This window comes from Ursus americanus, chromosome 18, assembly GCF_024610735.1.
Source record: "Ursus americanus isolate L20-20 chromosome 18, mUrsAme1.1.p, whole genome shotgun sequence".
Taxonomy (NCBI): Eukaryota; Metazoa; Chordata; class Mammalia; order Carnivora; family Ursidae; genus Ursus; species Ursus americanus.
The window spans coordinates 3,851,953-3,874,496 of NC_142144.1; the positions used below are offsets into that span (position 1 = coordinate 3,851,953).

Genomic DNA, 22,544 nt, shown 5'->3' on the forward strand with positions numbered 1-22,544 from the left:
GATGCTTCTTACTGTGCCCGTGCAGCTCCTGTCACCTACCCAGTTCCTTTCTGAACCACGGATGCTGCTTTTCCTTGGAATTAAATGGCCAGACTATCCCAGGACTGTTTAGATACCTGGCTGGTAAATATTCTGTCCCATCCCGGAGGGACACAGGTGGTGGTGATGGCCATACCCCCCAGCAGACATTGGCATTGGGCACCTACTGTGAGGATACCCAGTACTGAGAAGAGGGTGAGGCAATAACAGGGACACATGGGGACTGCAGGAGCATATGACAGGATTTATCTAGTGAGTGCGATCAGGAATGTATGTTTCCGTGGAGACCGGAGGACTCGGACAAGTGTTCCAAGCTGAGGGAACAACATTTGCTAAGGCTCTGAGGGGCACATGAACATGGGGCAAAAGGAAAACTGAGAGAAGGTTGGTCTGGGAAGCACAAAGGGACTGTGAGGGGAGAGGACCCTGGGCCTCCCTGCTCTGAGTCCTGGGTGCAGTCCCTCCAGGTGACTCCCCAGCGATACCCGCACAGCTCTTCCCTCAAGCCTCTGCTCGTGGGGACCCAAGCAGATGGCAGCTGGAGCAGGGGCTGGATCCCAAGTTGAAGGCATTTGGTGGGTGTGATGGAGAGATCGTGCCCCATAACTGGTATTGGTAGTGACCAGGGTGCTGGGCCACCTGAGCCCGGGGCTCTGGATGCCCATGCAGGTGTTAACCATCTGGATGTCTGCTCTGTGCCCACAGAACTTGCTGGAGCAACTCCTGATCCACCAGCCCAAGGACCCCATCCCCTTCATGATCAGTCACCTACAACAAGACAACGATAACGGTGAGCATTCAAAAGGGACTTCTCCCCCTTCCCTCCCTCCTGCCTGACAGCTATGAACCACTCTGTCCTCCCTGTGTCTGAAGGGAGGGCTGGACAGGGTGGGGAGGGGTTTTGACAACTTGGGGTCGTGGCTGATTGAAAAATGCCTTAATTTCTTTGGGGGGCACAGCTTAAAGATTCTCTTGCCAAGTTAGTAAAGCAAAAGCCCCCGAACGGCCCATGGAATCAATTATTAATGCTTTCGTGGGTCCCATCTGATCTCGCCTGTTGGGTTTAAGCTCTGTGATGACTCCACTTGTCAGGTGTGCATTGGGTTTCTTGTCTAGACAGACAGCACTTGGGTCTTCCTGATGGTCTCATGACTGGTGCCCGTTAGTGACTGCCAGAGCTCCCCCAAACCTCGGCTCAAATGCAGGTCGGCTGGACCCAAAGCCAGAGCCCAGAGCCAGGGAGAAGGGAGGGGTGCTCCATTCCACGGTCGATTTGCCAAGTGGAGGATCATTCCCGTCCTGTGCGAGCTGTCAGGGAGAACTGGTATCTGGGAGCTTTGATGTTTCTTTCATTGGAGCACCGGCCGCTTTGAAGGAGATACCAGCACACCAGTGAAATTAGCACTTGGCGCGGCTGAGAGGGGCAGAGGGCCGAAATGCCCCGTGGAGGGGTTCGCGTGCCTAAGATGAGAAAGGACACTAAGCAGTTTAGAAAACAGCCACAAGGAGAGGTGAGAAGGAGGAGACCCCAGGCCTGCAGGTGCACTGGGCACAGCTGGCCTTTTCGGCGTGCCCCGCCCCCAGATCCTGACCTGTCTCAGGCTCGGCTGCAGAGCATCAGAATGAAGGGCTTCTTGGGTCCCAGGGCCATTTCACCAACCTAAGCAGAGTGGCTCACGGAGGGCACAGCTGTGCCCCTTTCTGAGCCTCTGGTCAGGCAGAATTGAGAATTGATGTGGGCTGTGAGCCCATATGCCCCACGTGGACATGGAGCCGTGAGCACAGAGGGCTGGGAGAACCACCTTCTCGGCTGTCCACCTGGCCTCCTTGTGTTCGTGGTGGGGTTCCAAGAGGCCCCCGTTCTCTGATTGGCTGTTTATTACCTGACCTGGGGGTGCAAGGTGGCCACGCTCCTTCCTGGTGGTCCTGCTGCAGACTGCAGCTCACCAACTGCCCCCCCGCCAATGCACTGGGCCTTGGAGGCACAGGTGTCTGTCTGCCTTCCCACCTCCTCCACCTGAGTCTGGCTGGGGGCTCAGCGTTGCTGTTATCCATGGGCTGCTGTCTCGTACTGCACCCAATAACAGCAAAGCAAAGTGAAAGCAGAAGCCAAAGTACAGGAAAAACAAAGCAAAAGTCAAGTAAAAGTTAAAAAGCAAAGTAAAAGTAAAACAGGAGCAATGCAAGAGCAAGCGTGCTTCAAAGTTGAGTTCAGTGAAGGGCCCCCTTCCTGCCAGGCCACCACCACCGGGGGTCCTCCGGCTCACTGCGTGTCCCCACTCTTGCCAGAATGTAAAGAAGCCCTGAGCAGCGAGCATGGCTCCTTCTGGGCCTCGGTGTCCTCCTTCGTGCTTGGGTAACTGGGATGGAGGTGGCGGGGCTCTGGCCAGTCAGGGTGCCTGGCCCCGGGGAGGGTGGCGGCGGGGGCCACTTCATCCTGCTGGTTTGAAACATTCTGCTTTGGGGTATGCATCCCGGGCCGCACGTGCTCCAACCCCGAGCCCCAAAGCTCAGCCAGCCCCCAGGTGGAAATTCCAGAGCTGGAATTTGAGGCTGGTTGTCATTATGCTTTCGCCTCGCTCCTCTGTGTGCAGGTTTGATTCTCAGCGTCAAACTGCCCACTTCCCAGCGTCTATTTTAGACTCAGTGCCACTGACGACACTGTGGGCTGGTCTTGCCACCACCTCTGCCACCTTCTCTCTCCCTTCACCTCCTTCCATCCTCCTTAGCATCCCCTCCATTCTTTCACGGTCTGCTTTCCAAGGCCACCTGCCATGAGCCTTGATTCCTTCTGGGCCGAACCTGCCCTGTTGCTCCCAAGCCGGGGTGCAGAGCACGGACCTGCCTCGTCTGGCGCTAGCTGGGGCTGGCCTCCTGGCCTTCTCAAGAGCTGGAGTCAGGGTTTGGGGCCCAACTCTCTCTCAGGGATGGAGGCATTGGATCCCAGTAACCACTGTTTTGGGGGGTTGATTGGTTCCCACAGCCCTCCACCGCCTCTCCCAGACCCTGGGCTGGCCGCTCTTATGGATGTTGGAACACCTTTCCCTTTTGCTCCAGTCTGAACCACTAAATGAAGAGTGGAGAGGGACTTCTGCGAGGTGCCCCCTCCCCATCCCCCCACCGTGCCCAGGCTTCTGCCAACAAGTGAAGCAAAACCTGGGGGAAGTGAGGGGAGGCTGGGCAGAAGAGCATGCTTTCATGAGTTTTCTTGGAGTAGAGGAAGCCGAGAACAGTTTAACCCCACCCTGGTATGTTCTGGAAGAGGGCATTGGACAAGGGGAGGCCCTCTGAAGTCCAGTGAGCATTTCCGCTGCCCTGGGCCAGTGAGTGAGGTTGTCTCACCTCCTTCCAGCCACACGGGCCTGTGTTTAGTGGAAGCTGGGCGCTCAGCGCTGCTGCTTACTGGGCATGGTGTGGGGTGGGCAGTGGCTCACATGGCCAGTGACTGGTGTAGAGGGAAAGAAGGCTCCAGACTCATCCCGGTGAGCACGCACAGGAAGGAATGAGGGGAGCCCCCGGCACATGGCTGGCAGCCCCTTTGCCTCGAGAAAAGCAGATTTAGTACAAAGTGAGCATTTACAGTAGCCCTGGGCAATATTAAAGCAGGTGATGGTGTATATAATGGTATGTTGCGTTTTTTATCAAACGTTTGTCCAAGAAAGCTGTGTATTAGAGCTCCAATACCTAAGGGTTTTCTTGTGAATTTTAAATCATGCTCCTAGTTAAACCTCAAAAGGATCTGTGGATGGAAAGGTTTTTTGATTTCCTTTGAAGTGGTTTGAAGAAGTTGATTACTCTTGGCAGTCAAGCAGCCTTTTATGACTGTTTATAAATAATTACTCATGAGCAGAGCTGGAGTTTCAAGGTGTTAGATTTTAAGAAACTGAAATTAATCACCTAAATGTGTGTGAGAAATTAGGTGGGGAGAAAGGCCGTGGATGTTCCCCTTCTAAAGCATTTTCATAGATGCGTACAGTCTGGGCGCCACTTACTGGAGCCTGGAAGGGGAGGGTTCCCTCAGCAGCCTTCGAGCCCCGCGACTTTGTCAAGATGAACGCCTGACTTGGGAGTCAACTCATTCTCCAAATGTTCCTGTCGAGGTGCCGCCCCCTCTCCTCGGGCTCCAGCTCCTGAGTCCCGTTGGGTCTGGCCTGAGTTTTGAGGAACTTGAGCCAAGGCCTGTGGCTGGAGTCCCAGAGAGGCCACTGGGCGAAGGGCCAGGAGCTGGACCGGTCCCCCTGCTGCTCCCTTCCTGTGGCTTTGGCCCACAGGATACCGGGGAGGGCGGGAAGCACCCCAGCTGAGCCTGCCTTGGAGAGGAAGGTAGGGGGTTGCTGAGCTGGAGAGTGGCAACATTAGGCCAGTAGCCCGGGCTGGAGCAGGTGCCCCTGGTGCTGGCTTGTCCAGAGCCCTCCTGCCCCCACATCCCCGATTCACCTCACCACCAACAGGAAAGATTTGGGGCTTCTCAGAAGCAAGTTCACACATCATCCGGGCTATGGACCAGGTTTATAAGTGTTAGAGACATAGGAAAAAACAGTGCTCTAAAGCAATTAGTCGGGGACACATAAAAATCAAAGCAGCAGTGGAAAGCCATGACATGTGTCCAGGCTGTCATGTTCTCGAGGAGAGAGCAGTTCCCCATTTGGGGACGGGCACGGAGGAAGGCTGCTCCCCTTCAATTCCCGTCTGACGCAATTACCCATGCTCCACCCTGCTTTGCTGGGCAGCGTCCCTCCGGGTGCCGAGCAAGGACGAGGTGCTCCATGAGTGAATCAGTGAATCATCTGAAACCTTCCCTCCATGTTTTCCCTGAAAACGAGAAGGTGCTGTGAATCTGGACAAAGGTCTATATTTATACCCACGCAGCCTGGCCAGGTCATTGATGTGCTGATGATTAAATCATGGGCCAAATGGACACTAGCTCCTTCTCTGTGTCCACTTCCAAACTAAAAGGTCCTGCGTGTCCCTCGTCCGCTGCATGGACGAGGTCCCGTCCTGGCAGCCTGGCAGGAGTGGGCTCTGCATGTAGACATCAGAGGCTCAAGTGAGTTGGAGTACACACCTGTTCACCGTCCGCTTGGCTCAGGGTCAGGCCAATAGCGGTGAGGGGAGAGGTCTGCTTTCCCGATGTCTGTTCCGTGTTCCTGGCTCCCCACATTTAGGGGTGGGGGGGTGGGCTCAGTCAAGGTGCTGCTTGGAGGAATCAGCATGGATTCATCTGTCTAGACACCACGTTCTGAGTCCTGTTTGGACCCAAGAACACAGGCCTTCCAGCGCTTTTCCAAAGATGCTGGTCCGGTCTTCTCCAGGGGGCCGGCGCCTACTCAGTTGTCCAGGAGCCGCGTTAGGAATTCTGTGGGGCCGACGACCTCCCTGAGCCCGCAGTCTCCCACAGAAGCAGGCCATTTGCATAGAAATGCCCACATTTGAAAACAAAGACTTTTCCTATCTGGGGTCTTATAAATCTGGCCTATACGCGCCAGGCTTTTCCCCATTATTTCCCTCTGTAAAATGACGGGGAATACAATTTGCTAAATAAAAAGGCATAAATATAGATATAAAAAAAGCTTGGAAGGTCGATTTACATAAAATACAGCTTTATTTGAGAGCGTGTCCCCAAGACAAAGTCCCTGTTTAAAATGCTTTATGGTGTTTGAAATTCCAATTGTTCCTGATATTTATTAGTTTGGCAAACAAGTTACCGTGTCCATGTCCCCTCGGAGACGGAAAAATAAACCATCTCAGTGATCACTTACCTCTCTAAACATAGAGAGTACGTTCCATGGTGAGAGCATCTCTGAGCCCCTGGGTTACAAACGACCGTGTCACTCGCAGAAAATGAAATCTGGGGGAGGAAGGAAATGAATACCCCCAGAGCACTGCAGGCCCGGGAGGTTGCTCTGTCATAGCGGGTGGTGACATTCAAATCTTTGTCTTCCGCAGTGCCGAAGATCGTGATATTAGGTCCACCGGCCTCGGGGAAAACAACCATAGTAAGTGCGTGATGTGAAGTGTTGTAATACCGTAATATCTTATTTACCTGCGGAGCTGGCATGAGGCCGCCCCTCAGCGGGTTTTCAGCACCACTGAGCTTTTCTTCATCCTTCCCGCTCCTGCTTCTTAACTTATTTTCTTATTTCAAGAGGCGGCATGCGCGCTGGTGGAAAACCTAGAAAGCACGGAACACAACGGTATCATTCCCAAGCCACCCAGGGACGAGCATTATTTTAGCAGTTGGGATATACCTTCCAGGGTGTTCTCGGGCTGCACGGACACCGTCCTTGCACACCCTTAGTTTACATCCTTAGGACACGCTTCTAGAAGCAGACCAGGGTCGAGAGACTTTTGACACGGGCTTTTCAGATTCACTCTTAAGGCTTTAATTACGAAAGAGTTCAGTCCCAAAGGCGTAGAAACTGCGCCAGAGCTACTCAAGGACCCAACTCCCAGATTTTACAGAATTTATCATTTGGCCATATTTGCTTCGATGATTCTCTCTCGACTTTAAAGGTACAGCAGATACGTCATCCCGCCTCACTCCTCCTTGTCTTTCCTTGGAGCCAGCCCCGGTCCTGACACTGGTACACCGGCTCCTGCCTGCGGTTTTGATCTTTTTTTTTTTTTTTTTTAAAGATTTTATTTATTTATTTGACAGAGAGAGACAGCCAGCGAGAGAGGGAACACAAGCAGGGGGAGTGGGAGAGGAAGAAGCAGGCTCATAGCAGAGGAGCCTGATGTGGGGCTCGATCCCATAACGCCGGGATCATGCCCTGAGCCGAAGGCAGACGCTTAACCGCTGTGCCACCCAGGCGCCCCTGCAGTTTTGATCTTAACCTCCTGTAAGTGTCGACACTTGTGAAAATGGCTATCATCTGAGGTGGAACTCGGTCTTTTAAAGGCCTGGCTAGTGAACATCAGTTAACTCGTCCTGGATGAGCTAGTACTTTGCTGTATTAAGAAGAGGAATCGAGGGGCACCTGGGTGACGCAGCGGTTAAGCGTCTGCCTTCGGCTCAGGGCGTGATCCCGGCGTTCTAGGATCGAGCCCCACATCAGGCTCCTCCGCTAGGAGCCTGCTTCTTCCTCTCCCACTCCCCCTGCTTGTGTTCCCTCTCTCGCTGGCTGTCTCTCTCTGTCAAATAAATAAATAAAATCTTTAAAAAACAAAAAGAGGAGCTGAGTGGCGAGCCTTGCCCCAGCGAACCCGCACCTGCTATACTCTGGCACCGTTTATATCCCAGCATTCTGTCTGTCTCTCTGTCCAACCATCTGTCCATCCCTCTAGCCTTCTGCTTGTCAGTCTGTCTGTAGTTTTTCTACCGTACTCCTCAGGATCTGTCTGCTGTTGTACAGCTAGAAACCAGGGGCTCCCAAGCCCGGGAGTCGCAAGCATTACCAGGGTGCTCTGGAAAATGCAGGTTCCGGACTCCTCTCCAGACCTGCCTGATCAGAGTCTCCTGGGGAAAGGCCCAGGGAGCCCCTAGAAGCCGCTCCCAGGGTGACAGCTTCTGCACTAGACAGACACGCCATGGTAAGGCTGAGCCAGGTCACTCGGGGTGAGGGGTCTCCTCGGCAAAGGGCCTTTGTCTTTGAGGCATTCGGCACTCTGGGCCCACTGTGCTCACCCCCAGTTCTGGCTCTGGCCTGACCTCTGGCGAATTTGCTGGGTGGAATTCCTGAAGCGCTGTGAACACAGACAACTTCTTTCATCAAGGCCCAGCGTGGCTGAGGCAGCTGACTTTGCCTCCTGGTGAGGTCAGGGCCCACAGCGCTTGGCTGGTGTTCGAGCTACAAGCCTTTTGGTGACTTCAGTATCCCTGCCTCCGACCGCTGCCTGGGGACACACAGACTCTAATTTTGCAGGAAGATGATACACAGTAAAATCCAGACAGAGCCCTGAAGGGCTATCATCACTGACATCTCCCAGCACGAGCAACAGGGAGACTTAAGGTTCATACTTGCCCCGGGGGACTTCAGGGCCTTCTGACTCATCCCGATGCTGGAATGGTCATCTGTATAATCTTGGCATTAAGAACGTTTTATTGCATTCTTATTCCCTACAAGGTGTTCATCCCTGTAGAGTATACATAGCCATCAATGAGCTAAACATTCATTCGGCTAGACTAGGTCATGTCCTGATCTAAGGAAAAATGAACGAGTATGGCTGGGACCCATATTTAGGTCCTGTCCCTGCATTTCCTGGTGTAAACCTTCCGAGGCCCGCAGAGCTGGGACAGGCATCCAAAGGGCAGCTACAGGCATGGCCTGTCTGTAGGTTTTCTAGCTCCGTGTAGTCACTGGCTGCTGGAAGAGGAGAGAGCATTCAAACGGCATTCTTGGGCTGGGAGGGACCCTATGGGCTTGTCCCCCTTGGTGGCCTCCTCCCCTCTGGAAATCATTATGCTTCCCCGTGACTGGCCTTTTCTAGTAGAATGTGGAAGGACCTGGGCATTTGAATGGAGTTCCCTCCATTACAGCTTTCACTAAATCGTTCTTGTCCTCTTTCCTCTCTTCAGGCAATGTGGCTGTGCAAACATCTGAGCAGCAATCTTCTCACGGTGGAGAACTTGATAGCCAGAGAATTTTCCTCGCTGGCTGCAGTTGCCAGGAAGCATTATCAGAAAATGAGGGTAAGACTGGCCCTGGGGCCTGGCGGGGGGTGGCGGGCAGGAAGGGGAGACGGGGTGACAGATCCTACAGGTTCCCCCTCTCCCCCCACCTCCTGCTAGTTTCTCTTTCCTTGTGGATTAAGTGAGGGAGGTGCTAGGGTCAGATGAGATGCAGGCACAGTGTGATGGAAGGGAGGAGACAGCTCTCAAGGAGGGTGTGTCCTGGTGGGGATGGAGGTGAGGATTTTGTGGCAGAAAGGGTCGTTCATAGAGCAAGGAGGCCACTCTGTGCTGAGGGAGTGGCCTGGGCTCCTTCCCAGGGTCATCCCCATCACATGGGTGCCCGGGGCCAGGGGATCCCACCCACAGATGATGGAGCCCCCATCCAGACGGGTAGGGGGTTTAAGGGCGGTCCTCCAGCTGTCTCTGCCATGGAAAGACCAGCACTCTGCACCTTGGGGCTTCCTCCGGCAGACCGTGGCGCTCTGTGGAGCTCTGTGACACTCTGTGGAGCTCTGTGGTACTCTGGGTGCTCTGGTGCTCTGTGGCGCTCTGTGGCACTCTGTGGCACTCTTTGGCTCTCAGTAGTGCTAGGGCTGCCCTCCATCCCCTCCGTCTTGCTTACACACAGCTGTGGGTGGCATCCCAGGGCATTGAGTGCTCTGTTTCTAAAATCTCACTAACCCCATATTTGAAAGTTTTTTTTTAAAATAGGAAATACAGAGCTGGATTATGTTGTTTCTCTTTAATACAAATAGAAACTTCGAAATGTTTCTTCATAATCCCTTCTGGACTATAATCGGATTTCTTAGTGTGTTTGGGTGGCAGTCACAAGCTACCACAGACTGGTTGGCTTGGCAGCACAGGACTGATTCGTCCCAGTTCTGGGGTCTGGGAATCCGAGGTCATGGTGTCACAGCAGATGTGGTGTCTGGGGAGGGCCGTCTTCTCGCTGTGTCCTCACGTGGTGGAGAGGGGTCTCTTTTTTAAGGGCACTAATCCCATTCACGAGGGCTCTGCTCTTATGACCAAATCAGCTCCCTAAGCCCACCCAGCCCGATACTGTCACCTCGAAGGTTAGGATTCAGCATGTGCATTTGGGGGACACAAGCATTCAGACCATAGCTGCAGGCATGTGCCTTCTTGGACGTTCTTTATGGAGACTCCGCTGCCTCTTGTTTGTGAGGGAAGCTGGCTGGGAAGGGTAGGAATCCCTGTGTTTGCTGAGTCTTTTCCAGGCCTCCCTCCTTACCTCGTAACCTCTGTGACCTCCATGTACAGTGTGCGGGTGCCGGCCTCCCCAGCCTGTGGAGGTTAAGTAACCGCCCAGGGCCAGGGCAGATTCAGGCCTAACCCAGAGCCAGGCCAGCATTTGGGGTGGGGAGCTGTGGGTGGGGGAGGGGGCCACAGTGACGCCTGGGGCCCGGATGGAAGCAGCACCTTCTTCCTTGGCTCTGCAGCCAGAATCGGGCACCACCTATGGCCACTCTCTGACTCTTTGAGGCCACTTCCTCTTGTATTTCCATCCCGAGGTTTCTCTTCTGTCCTTCTTGATCCCCACCCTGTTCCCTGCTTCCAGCCCCCCACAGAGTCGGCACCAAGGCCTCAGGAAAGGGGCTCTGCACGGGCCAGCTGGTCAGGTGTCCCCGGGGCCCGGGCAGCTCTGGTGAGGGGTGGGCGAAGAGGGCTCGGCAAGGCCGCTGGGCACCGACGTGGCTGGGAGGGCCCTGCAGGGGTGCGGGCAGTTCTCAGGGATGCGGTGTGGGACTCCCAGCCCCAGGTTGGCCGGTTACGGCAACCTGATGGGAGGAAGACCTCATTGAGCGAGGTCGGCCACGGCCGTGGTGAAGCGACTCTGAGTATGCTCAGTCCAGAGCACTCCCTGCCCCCCACTGTCTGGCGGGGGCGCTCCGGGGAGCAAGTGACGCCCCGCCTGCCCCCTGCCCTGCAGTCCTGCAGGAATCAAAGTGTGCTTATGGCTGGGGGACACCAGCGTTTGGGGAGGGAACATGGTTTCAGAAAGCAAGTGGTTCTCTCGTTTTCAGATAGCTTTGCAGGGCAGGGGAGGCAGGCATATTTCTAGGATAAAGATACTTTTATCAGGTTTATTGAATTAAACAGGGGAGGATTTTAAGGAAATTCCTCCTGGGTTTCATTACTCTAATTAGCATGTTTCAGATCACATCGAAGTGCTTTCAAGGGTGTCTGGATGGGGTTCCGTGGTTCAGAAACACGGGGGAGGGAAGATAAAAGACAAGGCCATCAGGGCTGATCAAGGAGTAAAAGGCTCTGAAAAGCCAGCCTGGGTGTGCGTCGGGCGGCTGCGCGTGGCCTGGCTGTAGGTGGCCGTCGCCAGGCATGGCCTCTCGGTAAGGGTTGTCTTTAAATCGTCTCAGATTTGGAGCCTTTTACAGCTCTTATGCAAGTAGCAATAATACCTTCAAATCCCTAGTCTTCTCCGGTTAATCTCGGCTCTGCCTTCCTACTCAGAATTCTCTCCGAGAAGGTTGCTGGTGTTAACCAAGACCTCCTCCCTGTAGCCATTTCCAGACGGTTCCCCAAATACTTCCCTCATCCCCTCCTGTGTGCCCTGCGCTCTCCTGCAGTGCCACGGGAGACCCAAAGATGAACTCTTTCTCCTGGCCGCTAGGAACTCCAGGGCAGGTGGGGGTACCCAGGCTAAGGGGCCTGGAAGCCTTGGCTGACTAAGTCACTCACCCGCTGAAGTGTTCTCTGAGCACTGACTGACTCCCAGGCGCTGGCCCGCGGCTGGGAGAGCAGACTGCAAGATTCAGGGGCTTGGTGGGGCCAAGTCATGCAGTCGTGCTAGGAAAGGCCTTCTTAGAGAGCCTAACTGCAGGATTCACGATGTGGAAGAGCCCAGAATCAGGCAAATGGCCACAGAACGATGTGGGCAGGGAAGGATTGGACCAGCTTTTTTGTTTTTTACTGTTTATTATGAAATATTATAATGTGACTCAGAGGCAGTGAGAAAGGCATTAGAACCCTCACAGGCCCGTCACCAGCTTCAACCAGCATCGGCTCACAGTAGCCTCCTTCCGCGTGTTGCCCTGCACCTCCCTGCTGCCGGTTTATGGGAGCAAACCCATTTGGCATTTCATTTCATCCAGAGTTGTTTCAGTCTCTATCTGCTGAGACACTGAATACACAATGACCCGACCATATATAAAAATGGAGCTCTGGGGCACCTGGGTGGCTCAGTCGGTTAAGGGTCCACCTTAGGCTGAGGGCACGATCCTGGAGTCTGCTTCTCCCTCTGAGTCTCCCCTCTCTGGTGCTTTTTCTCTCTCACTCTCTCCCTCAAATAAATAAATAAAATCAGAAAAAAAAGATGGAGCTCTGACCCACAACCTGTAGCGACATGCCTAGGCAACCAGCTCGATGTCTCCCGTGACCAGCTCGGGAAGCCGGTGTTAACCCCGTCACAGTAAGCCCCATGTGGCCAGGACTTGATTCATCGTGGACAGCTTCCCCAAATTTTGTCCCTACTTCCAGCTTATGGCCAAGCAGAGGAAGCCAAACACGCAGGACGCCCCGCTTGCCGACGGCTGCCTCCCGCTCCCCCAGGCCGCAGCCCTGGCAGGGCACGCCTGCCATCGGCTGCTGGTCCACCACACCACCAGGCTTTCCCACTCCGCCACCCCCTCGGAGCCTCTGCCAAACCCAAGTGATGCGATGACCCCTCCCCAGAGCAAGCCCTGGCTAAGTAGCCTTTGCTTCTCGTTGGGTTGGCCTTCATTTATTTCCACTTGCCAGAAGATAAGGGCTCGTTTCTCTTAAACACACAGGCGCGTGCACACGCGTGTACACACACACACAGTATACTTAGAAAACTCACCAGTCTTTCTTTGGTATCAGGTCAGGGTTAAATTCTCCCTGAGCAAGGACGCCTGGGTGGCTCAGTCAGTTAAGCGTCTGCCTTAGGCTCAGGTCATGGTCCCAGGGTCCTGGGATTGAGTCCTGCATTGGGCTCCCTGCTTAGTGGGGAATCTTCTTCTCCATCTCCCTCTGCCCCTCTCCCTGCTCATGCTCTCTCTTTCTCTCTCAAATAAATAAATTAAAACAAAACAAAACAAAACACCACACCTCTCCCTAAGCAGGCACCTTTCTCATGGTCCTCCAGCCCCTCGCCCACTCCGCCAGGCCCCAGGGCCCTCTCCTCTTCTCATCTCCTCTCCGCCTTGACCAAGGCCACATTTGCTCTCAGTTTATCCTATTACGTCAAATCCTTTTCCCTCATCTGCAGGCTCTAGTCCATTCCCTAAGCCCGCCCCCATCCGCTGTCACAAACACCGGGTGGGGGAGCCCTGGTGGCAGGGTGGGGAGCACAGGGAGGCCAGCAGGAGCCCAGGGCACAAAAGTGAAGGAGACACCAGCTGTCAGGTGCTGACCCTGCACTTGTATGAGCCAGAGAGTCCGTGCCTCCTTCGATTCTGGCCCAGGGCTTCTGGAAAGCCTCACCCGAGTCCAGGCCCTGCTGGAGTTGGGGAAAACCGAGTCCTCTGGGTTTCTAATCACACAGGAGGTGGTAGGAAGGAGAAGAGGGTCCCTGGTGAAAGGGTGTTTCTTTGCAGCAGGAGCTGGGTGTGATTGCTCTGGGATGTTTTACCTCTAAAGAACTTTATTATTGAATCCCTGCAGGGAGAACATACCCGAGAAACCGCCTGGCCCAGAAGTTCTCAGTCTTTGTGGCATACAGGACTCGCCTGGGCCCTGCCAGACTCGATTAGTCTGAGTCCCTGGGAGTAGGGCCAGGCGTTGAGAGTTTCAGACGCTCCCCAGGGAATTCTAATGTGGCCCCGGCCCCCCAACCGCCACTCCCCTTCTCACTGTGGTTGTTACTCCTACAGCCCAATTGTCGCCAAATCAAGGTTTCTTGGGCATGCAGCTGTCATATCAGGGCACCACAGCCTGTGTTTATTGAATGAATAAGTGACCCCGGCTCTGAAGGCCGGTCAGACAGCAAGGAGCCAGAGCTGGGTTCTTTCCAGCTCCAGTGTCATTTACTCCTTTCAGTTCTGTTGACAAAGTTAAAATCTGGTGGAGCCCAGTGCACCCGAGTGCCCAGCTGCCAGGGCCACCATTTTCTTTAACATCCAAGGAAAAGAACTTATGCTGTCCGTCTCATCCTGCCTCCGGGTACACACAGGGCTCTCCAGTGTCGCTGAGGATTTCTGGAATCTCCCCAGTCCTGTGGGTGGTCTCCGTCTGCTCCAGCCATGCCCTCTCCAGGCTTGCTGCTCCATGTCCTGGAGGCCACACTGAGACAAAGTGCATGGTGCTGAAGCCCTCCCTCTGTCTCGTGTCCCCTTTCCGCTCCTCCAGGCGGCCGTGTGAACGGGCCTTGCAGAAGGTTCGGGGTAGTGGAGGTACTGCCTGCGGCCCAGCATAGGGACCTTTAAGCCCGAGGACCATTCTCCCTGCAAAGTTTGTTGGCCTTTCCCACTGCAGGGTCTCCTCTGAGCCACCTCCCTCTGTGGGCCTGCTGTGTGGCATGTGGTCTGGGCCGTGCTCTTCCTTCAACGCCTCGTCTCCCATTCTCTCCCTCCTCCTGCCTCCTGTCGCCCGGACCCTGTCTTTCAGCACTTGTGAGCGTGCCCGCCATCCAGATCTGCTCTGACAGTCCTGGAAATGGTAGGAACTTTGAAATGAGAGTTGCCTTTAAAGATTCTCTGACCAGTTCTTAAGCGAGCTCAAGTCCAAGTTCAGGCTCCCCACCCCCACCAGCTGCAGCTGTAGGAGGAAGAGGCTGGACTGGGCAGACCAGGAGTCTCAACTGTTCCCCTCCTGACTCCGCTCCAGGTGGGAGTTCATACTGGAGATCAAAATGCCCTCTGCCTCTTGAGCAGGTGTCACCCAAGGTGACGCAGGAACAGTAGGGCACCTGAGAGTGGGGCCTGGTGATGGGACCAGTCCGGCTCGTGTCATCCCAGTGAGGAAGCCCAGGTGCGAGAAGTGAAGGGAGGTGCCGGGGCGGGGATGGGGGGCAGAGGCAGGGTTCCACCTGCCGCTGCTTATGCATGGCAGCAAACCAGCGTGTCACTCAGTGGGGGTGGCAGCTCTGAGGTCAGCAGACCAGTGGGCATTGGGAGCTGGATGGAGAAGAGAGTCCAAACAGGAGCCGATGCGGCCGATTCTGCCCTTGATGAGAAGGAAGCAGGGAGACGAGGAGCCAGGGCCCTGCATCTGATCTGGGCCTTCTCTGTGACCAGTGGGGGCATCACCGGGCTTTACCGGTTTGTCCCTGATTCTCCCCACAAAGCCAGGCCTTGTGGGGCTGGGACGGGAGAGCATGGCGGAGCTCTGGGAGGAGGGAGCCTGATTCCTACAAAGACAGTTTGGCAGGACTCTGAGAGGCACCCCCTGGAAGCCCTGCTGCTGACGTGACACATCAAAGCTGGCATTGAGACAGCGCCAAGGCGGGGAGCGGCGGGGTGCACCTGGGAGGGGCTGTGCTCAAAGTCAAGGGCCTGTCCCCCGCAGGGCAGACCCCGGCGGGTGCTGTACCCCACCTGGACCTGTCTCCTTTCAACCGTGTTCTTTGACTGGCTGGCACCTCCCCCACCCCCGCACCCCAACTTCCCCTCCAACCCCACCCCTGCCCATCCCAGTACCTGTTTGAGTGCTGCCTCCTGAATGGGTGTTGGCAGGGACAGGAGAGTAATCTTGAAGGGAAGCGGGACTCAGGGTGGCAGCTAGCTCTGCCTGGGGTCAGGAGGGAACATGAGGGCACAGGAAAGGGCTGCTCCCTGTTGACCCCCTTCCCTCACCAGCTGGGGAAGTTTCCCAGGAGAGCTGGGAGGATAGGGGTAGGGCAGAAAGGCACCCTCTCCAGCAACCTCTCCCATGTGGGGGAGGGATTGGGTGCTTGAGTTTGCTTTTAAGACAGTGGTTCTCCAGATGTCGTCCCTGGACCAGCCCCGTCAGCAACCCTACCTCAGAGATTGGGTGGATCTGAGCACACAGGCGCTGAGCCCCTTTGGGGACTGTTCCCCCACCCCCAGCTTCTGTGCCTGTGCCCACACCCTGTTCCCTGTCTCTGAACTACTCTGTGGCAGAGCCGGCCTAAGCCCATTCACTGAAACATGGCGAACAGCCATAGTCAAAAGTGGTTGAGCTCTGTCCACTGCCCACACCCGCGCTGCCAGGACGCAACGAATGTGAGGCATGGACACATCCGGCCGTGTGCACCATTTCTAAGCCAGCCCCGACAGTGTGCAGCCTGTTGGAGGGGCTCTGGTGTCCCGGCTCTCGTTCTCTCTAGGCGCTCTGACAGCACTCCAGGCAGACGTGACAGCATTCCCAAGGCAAGACCTGGTCTTTAAAGCCTTACAGATGCTGGCTCTAGAATGAAAGACCCAGACTTGTCTCCAGTGTCACTAAAATGTTACCAGGGCCACCACTAGCCCTAAGGATACTTTGGGAAGTTGCCCCCCACCTCCTGCCAGGCCTACATGGCCCCACTCTGGGGTCCCCAGCTTGGGAAAAGGAGCGTAAGGTAGATTTCCCGCCACCTCAGCTGGGCACCTCTGTGTGCAGCCAGCGCACACCCACGGACCGTCCTCTGCACCTGGCAGGAGCCCCTCCCCCCCGGGGGCTGGTGCAGCCCTGCCGTAGGTCGGGATGTGCTGTCCAGGGCTGGCGTGGGAGTCTGCTTTGACCAACTGTTTGGGGTTGTTTGTGGAGAAGCACCAGCTTTTAGTGATCTTGGGTCAAGGGGACACGTGGGAGTGAGTTTTCCAGGCATGAGCTCTGGGGCGTTCGAGATTTTGTTAGAAAAATCAGACTTGGTTGTGAAAATCGGAATGTTGATTCTGGCCAGAGAGAGTTCAGAAGAGAGACAGAAGGTTGGGCATCCTTAACTTCCTACCTGTGCCCCCCCCCACCTGCCTTTGCTGGGCCAGGGAGAGCGGAGTGCTTAAGAGGCAGGGCTCTGGCTGCCCCGCGTGGGTTCAAGTTCTGCCTCTGCTCCTCCCTGGTTGTATGACCCAGGAGAGGGGGCTTGGCCTCTCTGAGACTCGGCTTCCCTATCTGTAAAAAGGTGATAAAAATAGTACAGACTGTCCAGAGTTGTAAACATCGAACAATGTAGCTGGGCACAGTGCCCAGCACAAAGGGTATAATCAACAGGTCATTATTACCATTTATTGAACGTATTCAGGAACATGAAGTTTCATTAACTCATCAGCTGGCAAGGGCATCCTATTTCCCTGACACTGACTTGAGCCTGGGGCAGAGGTGTGCTGGCCAATATTGAACAACCAGCTCTCTGGGGAAAAAAGCCCGTCTTTGCGGCGTTCGCCCATTTCCGTGGTATAAATACTCCCCCCATGGCTGATTTCAAGCTACCCCCTTGAGGTCTCTGAGTGCGGAGTTAGGAAGAGATGGGCACCATGGCTCCCTCCTGCATACTGTCTGGGGTACAAAGTTAGACTCAGTCCCTTTCCTCTAGGAACTTTGAGACTTCCTGGGGAATTGGACACGTGAGCAGACCCTTGGAAGGCCTTGTGGTTAGAGCAATAACAGTTTGCTGTTGAAGATTATGGCAGCCCCCAGCCTAGCCCTGGGAGGGTCAGGGAGGACTGCCTGCAGGTGGTGGCGCTTGGGCCAAGGCTCTGAGGGATCCTGGAGTCACTCAAGTGGGGTGGGGGGAGCATCTGGGCGGGGGCACAGGATAAAGCAAGTGTGGAGGTTGGTATGCACGTGTGGTCAGGAGCCGTCAAAGGGGTGGTTGGTGCAGAATGAAGCTCAGGGTAGGGGTGGGGGCTGCAAAGTGGGCCTGGGCTTTACAGAGGCCACTGGACATCAGTCGGGGACTGGGGAACCTTCCTGTCAACACAGCCAGCTCCTCAGTGCTCAGCTGAGCCCCCTGGCCTGACAGTTATGTCCTTTTTGGCTCAGTATGCAAGTTGAGACCCTCATTCTGCATGTCGTCTTTCCTTTAGAAACTGTCCAGCACACTGCTCGTCAAACTGATTCAGGAACGCCTGAAGGAGGAGGACTGCGTCAGGCGGGTAAGAAAGCCTGCGTGCGGCGGCTCGGGGGCTCCCAGGGAGAGGGGCTCTGTCACCAGATGAAGGGAGGGTGAGGGGCTTGGGTTCAGGTTCTAGCACAGAACCTGCAGAAAAGGGGAAAACAGACAAACCCGATCTCAGTGAAGTTCAGTCCATGGATGTGGATTTCACCTTGGATGGAGCCAAATCACCAGCTGGAATCTGGGGTATCCATTGCGGATCCCAGGACAGAGCCGGCCTGTCCCAAGGGGTGACAGGAGTTCTTTTAAGGAAAGGGCGGTTGTAGAAGTGAGGGGTAGTTGAGGCAACCCACACGCACTGCTGAAGCAGCTGAGACCAGCCCCACAGGGAGCTGGACACTCCTGGACCTGGAGGGGCAGCGGGAGAACTGGGGGGTACCCCAAACTCTCTCCTGCCACTCTTTGATCTCCTGCCAGCGTCCCCTTTGGCCAAACCCAATGAAGCCAGAGGGCAGTGTGTCCAGGTGAAGCAGTCCATTTGTGGAGGTCAGCCTCCTGGGGTGCGGAGGGGGTGGAGGGGCAGAAAGCGGGCAGCAGGAACGATGGGAGCCATGGGAGGGCTTTACACTCCCTGACTCTTTGGGTCCCCAGAGGAACTCCGTTGGGTGAACATCATGGCTCCCCGGTGTTACAGAGGGTTGGCTGTGTGATTCCCAAACATCCTCTCCCAGTCCGCGGCTCGTCTTAGTGTCCTCCTATCAGTAGCCTTCACAGAGCGAATGGTTTTAATTTTAATGCAGTCCCATTTATCAATGATTTGAACATTTTTAAAGTATTCTATTGTAATTTTTCTCTTGTGTTTTAACTATATCTCTGTATGGCTTCTTCTTAAGCAATGCTCTAGTTATCGACGGTATACAGACTTACCTTTTCTCAGTCTGTTTAGAGTCACTTCTGTGCCATCTGGAGCAGAATGTCCAAGAGTCCCCTCCCCTCCTCGAGTGCGTGCCCCGCCCTGCGTGTCACGTGCGCGGACACTGAAAACCCCCGCAGGCAGCCGTATCAGCTTTGCTCTCCGTCATCAAACCTATTTTAAGGAACTCAGGAGGAGAACGGTCTGACCTGTTTATCCAGGCTTTTCCATTGCTGATGCTCTCCCTTTGTTCCCAACGCTGCGTGTGGCCCCTTCTGTCTGGAGCTCCCGGCAGCTCTGCCAGCAGTGAACTCTCGTGGTTTCCCTTCAGCTGAGAATGTCTTATTGCCTTCATTCTTGAAGGAAGTTTGTCCCCGGATTCAGAATTCTAGATCCCCAGCTCGCTCTTCTCATACCTCACAGCGTCCCGCTTCCTTCCGGCCCGCGTGGTGTCTGGTGGAAGGGCAGCTGCCCAGACTCCCGCCCAAGTAGCGTGTCCCTTTCCCCCCAGCTTCCTTGGAGACTGTTCTCCCTGTTCTTGGTCTCCAGCAGGTTGATCACCATATGTCTGGCATGCATTCTTCGGATTTCTTCTTTTGTGGGTTTGTTGAGTTCCTTGAATTTATAAGTTTATGTTTTTCTCCAAACTTGGGCAGTTTTTGGCCATTATTTCTTCAAATAGTTTCTGCGCCGTTCTCTCCCCCATCTCTTGAGGCTCCAGAGCCGCGAGCACTCGCTCTGTGGTTCCCCCCGTGGTCGCTGGGGCCCCATTCTCTGTTCCTCTCCCCTCTGTCGTGGATCGGATAATGTGCATTGAAGCTCCGTGAGGCTCACTGAGGCCTTCTTTTCCTGTTTCTGTTCTCCTGTTGGGCCCATCCAGTGAACTTTTAATTTGGATTGCTGTTTCTCAGTTCTCAAAGTTCCATGTGTTTCTTCTTGCTCTCTTCCGTTCTGAGACTTTCTATTTGTCCACGCATTTACTTGTCTGAGCTCCGTTGTTATTATTATGTCTTAATACCTGCCACTTCAGTGGGGTGCCTGGCGGGCTCAGTCAGTTGAGCATCCAAGTCTTGATCTCAGCGCGGGTCTTGATCCCAGGGTCATGAGTTCAAGCCCCACACTGGGCTCCACACTGGGCGTGGAGCCTGCTTAAAAAAAAAAACACAAAAAACCCAGCTGCTTCCAAGTCCTTGGTACTCCAACAGCTGAGTCACGTCAGCGGTGATGCCTGAGGTCCTTTCCCATGTGAGCTGAGGTTTTCCCAGCTCTCCTTGCGTTGCATGATTTTGTATCATTTTTCATGTCATGTAACACTTTTCATATTGTTGTGAGACTCCGGTCTTGTTTAAATGCTATGGTGGATGTTGGTATTTCTGTCTTCGCCAACTGCTGACTCATTTGGGCTCAGGCCGCAAGTTCCAGCCACCTTCTCTGTGCTGTGGCTCCCATCTCGCTTCTGTCTTCAAAGCCCTGGCGAGTTCTGTGCAGCGCTCTGCGCTGTGTGCGCTGCTCAGCGGGGCCTGGGTAGCGGCCCTCGCTCTCCTTCATCTCTCCACATCTTTAGAAAGCTGTCTGCAGTCATCACACCCTTGTGTGCACAACTGGGGGGGAGCCCATGAGTCCATAAACGGTTTCATTTGGTTCCTGCCTGAGCTTCTCTCTCTGCCATTTTCGTGGTGACTTCTGGGTCCCCGATGCTCCTCTTTTTGGTCCTCTGGCCAGAAAGCTGGGACTTTATTTCTGCGTTCTGCCACAGGCACCTGTTACAGGCACTGCATGGTCCTTGCTTCTGGGACCCTTCCCCCTGCCTCAGCCCCCCCACAAGCGAGGTGGTCCCTTGGTCTTGAGCTTACCATCTGCAATTGGAGACAGCCTCGCATGACCAAAGCAGGACCAGCTGTGAGCTGGGCCATGAGGGCCACTAACCAGGCCAGGAGAGCCAGGTTGTTCCAGAAGCCTCCAGGATGGGGCTGGGGTGGTCTCTGGAGGGGCTGTCTTAGGTGGAGGGGATGGCAGGCAGAATGAGGCTCAGGCTCCCTTCCATACTCAGTTCAACTAATCTCTGATCAACTCTTCTTAAAACTGACCCATCAATCGATTACCCTTTTGAAGGTTTCCTCTCTTTTATCTGGGAGATGCAGAAATGATCATTTGTCAGGAATAAAGGGGGAGGGGAGAGCCTCCTAGGTGACTGGAAATGGGCCGGCACTTTCCCGTACAAAACGCTCTATGCCTTAATCCATAATTGATCATGAGTTTGCCAAGTCAGATTAAACTCGTGCATTGCAGATCACCAGGCTGGAAGCAGTTGGGTCTGCTTCTCTTCTCTTCACCAGCAGTGCTCGTCCCATTTGGCCAAATATCAAGTGTTACTCCTTTGGTATGAGCGTACCCAAGTCACCCAGACTGGAACCTGCCAGCAGGATGGGGGCTGCATTTAAAAGCAGAGCCGGGGGGCACCTGGCTGGCTCAGTCAGTAGAGCATGCGACTTTTGATCTCAGGGTCATGAGTTCGAGCGGCATGTTGGGCGTAGAGATTACTTAAAAATAAAATCTTTAAAAAAAGGGCAGAGCCGGAGAGACACAGCCATCCTTTTGTGTGAGGCAAATTCAGTAGGCTGAGAGCTCCTGGAACCAGGACTGCCCGTGCTGTTAGCCGTGGCTCTAAACGCAGTAACTCTTCAGTTCCTGCCCCAGGAATCTCGCTTGCCCTGAGGACTGTGGGCTACTCACGAGCCACAGCCGCAGCCCGGCCAAGCCACTGCCCCAGTGGGGGCGGCTCCATGCTCCGTCTCGGTGTCACCAAAGGCTGCAGGATCTCCCCATGCCTGGTTCAGATTTCCTTTTAAGATGCTTACGATATCAAAGCCCTCATGATCCAGGAGCTCGAGCCTGAACTGCCACGTCCTGGCTGTTGTGCTCACAGGTCAAGTGTTGGCTTTCACTTGGTGCAGGGGAGGCCCAGAGCTGCAGCCAGCTGAGCGCGGGAACAAGAGAGGCGATGGGTCTGGCAGGTGGGGGAACCCAGCCTCTCGACTCAGACCCTCATCTTGGCTTCTGGCTAGGCTTTACCCCATCCTCCCATGACCCAATCTTAAGACATACAGAACAGTGTTATTGTGTGTAAGTGCTTTTCAAGAATTGCTGCATGTTTCTAGTGCGTAAACGTTCAGCCTGGAATTCAGAGGCCTGCACTCATGGGGTTGGGTCATTGGGTGCATTCCACGGGGGAGAGAACTGCCTGGAACTCATGCCTCAGAGATCCAGACACTGGATCCAGACACAGGATCCAGCTGGACTGGGCTGGTTTATTCATGTAACTTTTAAAATTCTCTGTGAGTTACTAAGTCACGGTTTCTGGGGTAAAGATGGTGGTTCTCTCCGGGATTTCAACTAGACATCCCAAACTTGCCTCCGGTGACCTAGAATAGTCTCTGACACATGCATTTAGCTACTTAAACCTTCTTGAACTTATCTAAAAGTTTGGTCCACTCAGCCTCTCTGCACAGTGCACCTGCGGTGTGACAGTGTGAGACCAGGCATCCCCGGTCCCTGCCAATAGCTACCACCATCATCAAGATCGTAATAATATTTGTTATTAGTTATATTGTAAGTGATATTATTAATTATATTGTACTGTATGACTTTATTGTACATTATAAGTAATACTCTTGGTTGATTTAATTCTATTTATTTAGTATTTATAATGAGATTAATGATCATCATTATTACTACGTTGATTATGATGGTTAGATGTTGTCTGGACCCCAGGGACTTGGGGCGCCTGGCCTGGCACTTTGCTCACTGCACCACATTGCAGGGCACAGGGCCCTAGGCATCGAGGCTGCAGTCGTACTGTCGATGGTCTGCAGTCGTACCAGCGGTGGGGGCGTAGGGCTGAGGGCCGCATCCGTGACCTCATGTATCTTGACAGCAGCCCCGTGGGGGAGGCACTGCCCTCACTGCGTTGAGGGCTGCAGAATCTA

General features: G+C 54.5%; 1 protein-coding gene across 2 annotated transcripts in view; it reads left to right on the forward strand.

The window, feature by feature from the left end:
- The window catches only part of AK8 (adenylate kinase 8), a 121,869-nt gene that overhangs the window by 1,871 nt on the left and 97,454 nt on the right, over positions 1-22,544 (forward strand). For both annotated transcript variants that reach the window (XM_045771027.2, XM_045771028.2), the window contains exons 2-5: positions 745-829; positions 5,986-6,035; positions 8,558-8,671; positions 17,617-17,685. In XM_045771027.2, the coding sequence (XP_045626983.2) occupies positions 745-829; positions 5,986-6,035; positions 8,558-8,671; positions 17,617-17,685 (318 nt within the window). The remainder of the gene's footprint in view (positions 1-744; positions 830-5,985; positions 6,036-8,557; positions 8,672-17,616; positions 17,686-22,544) is intronic.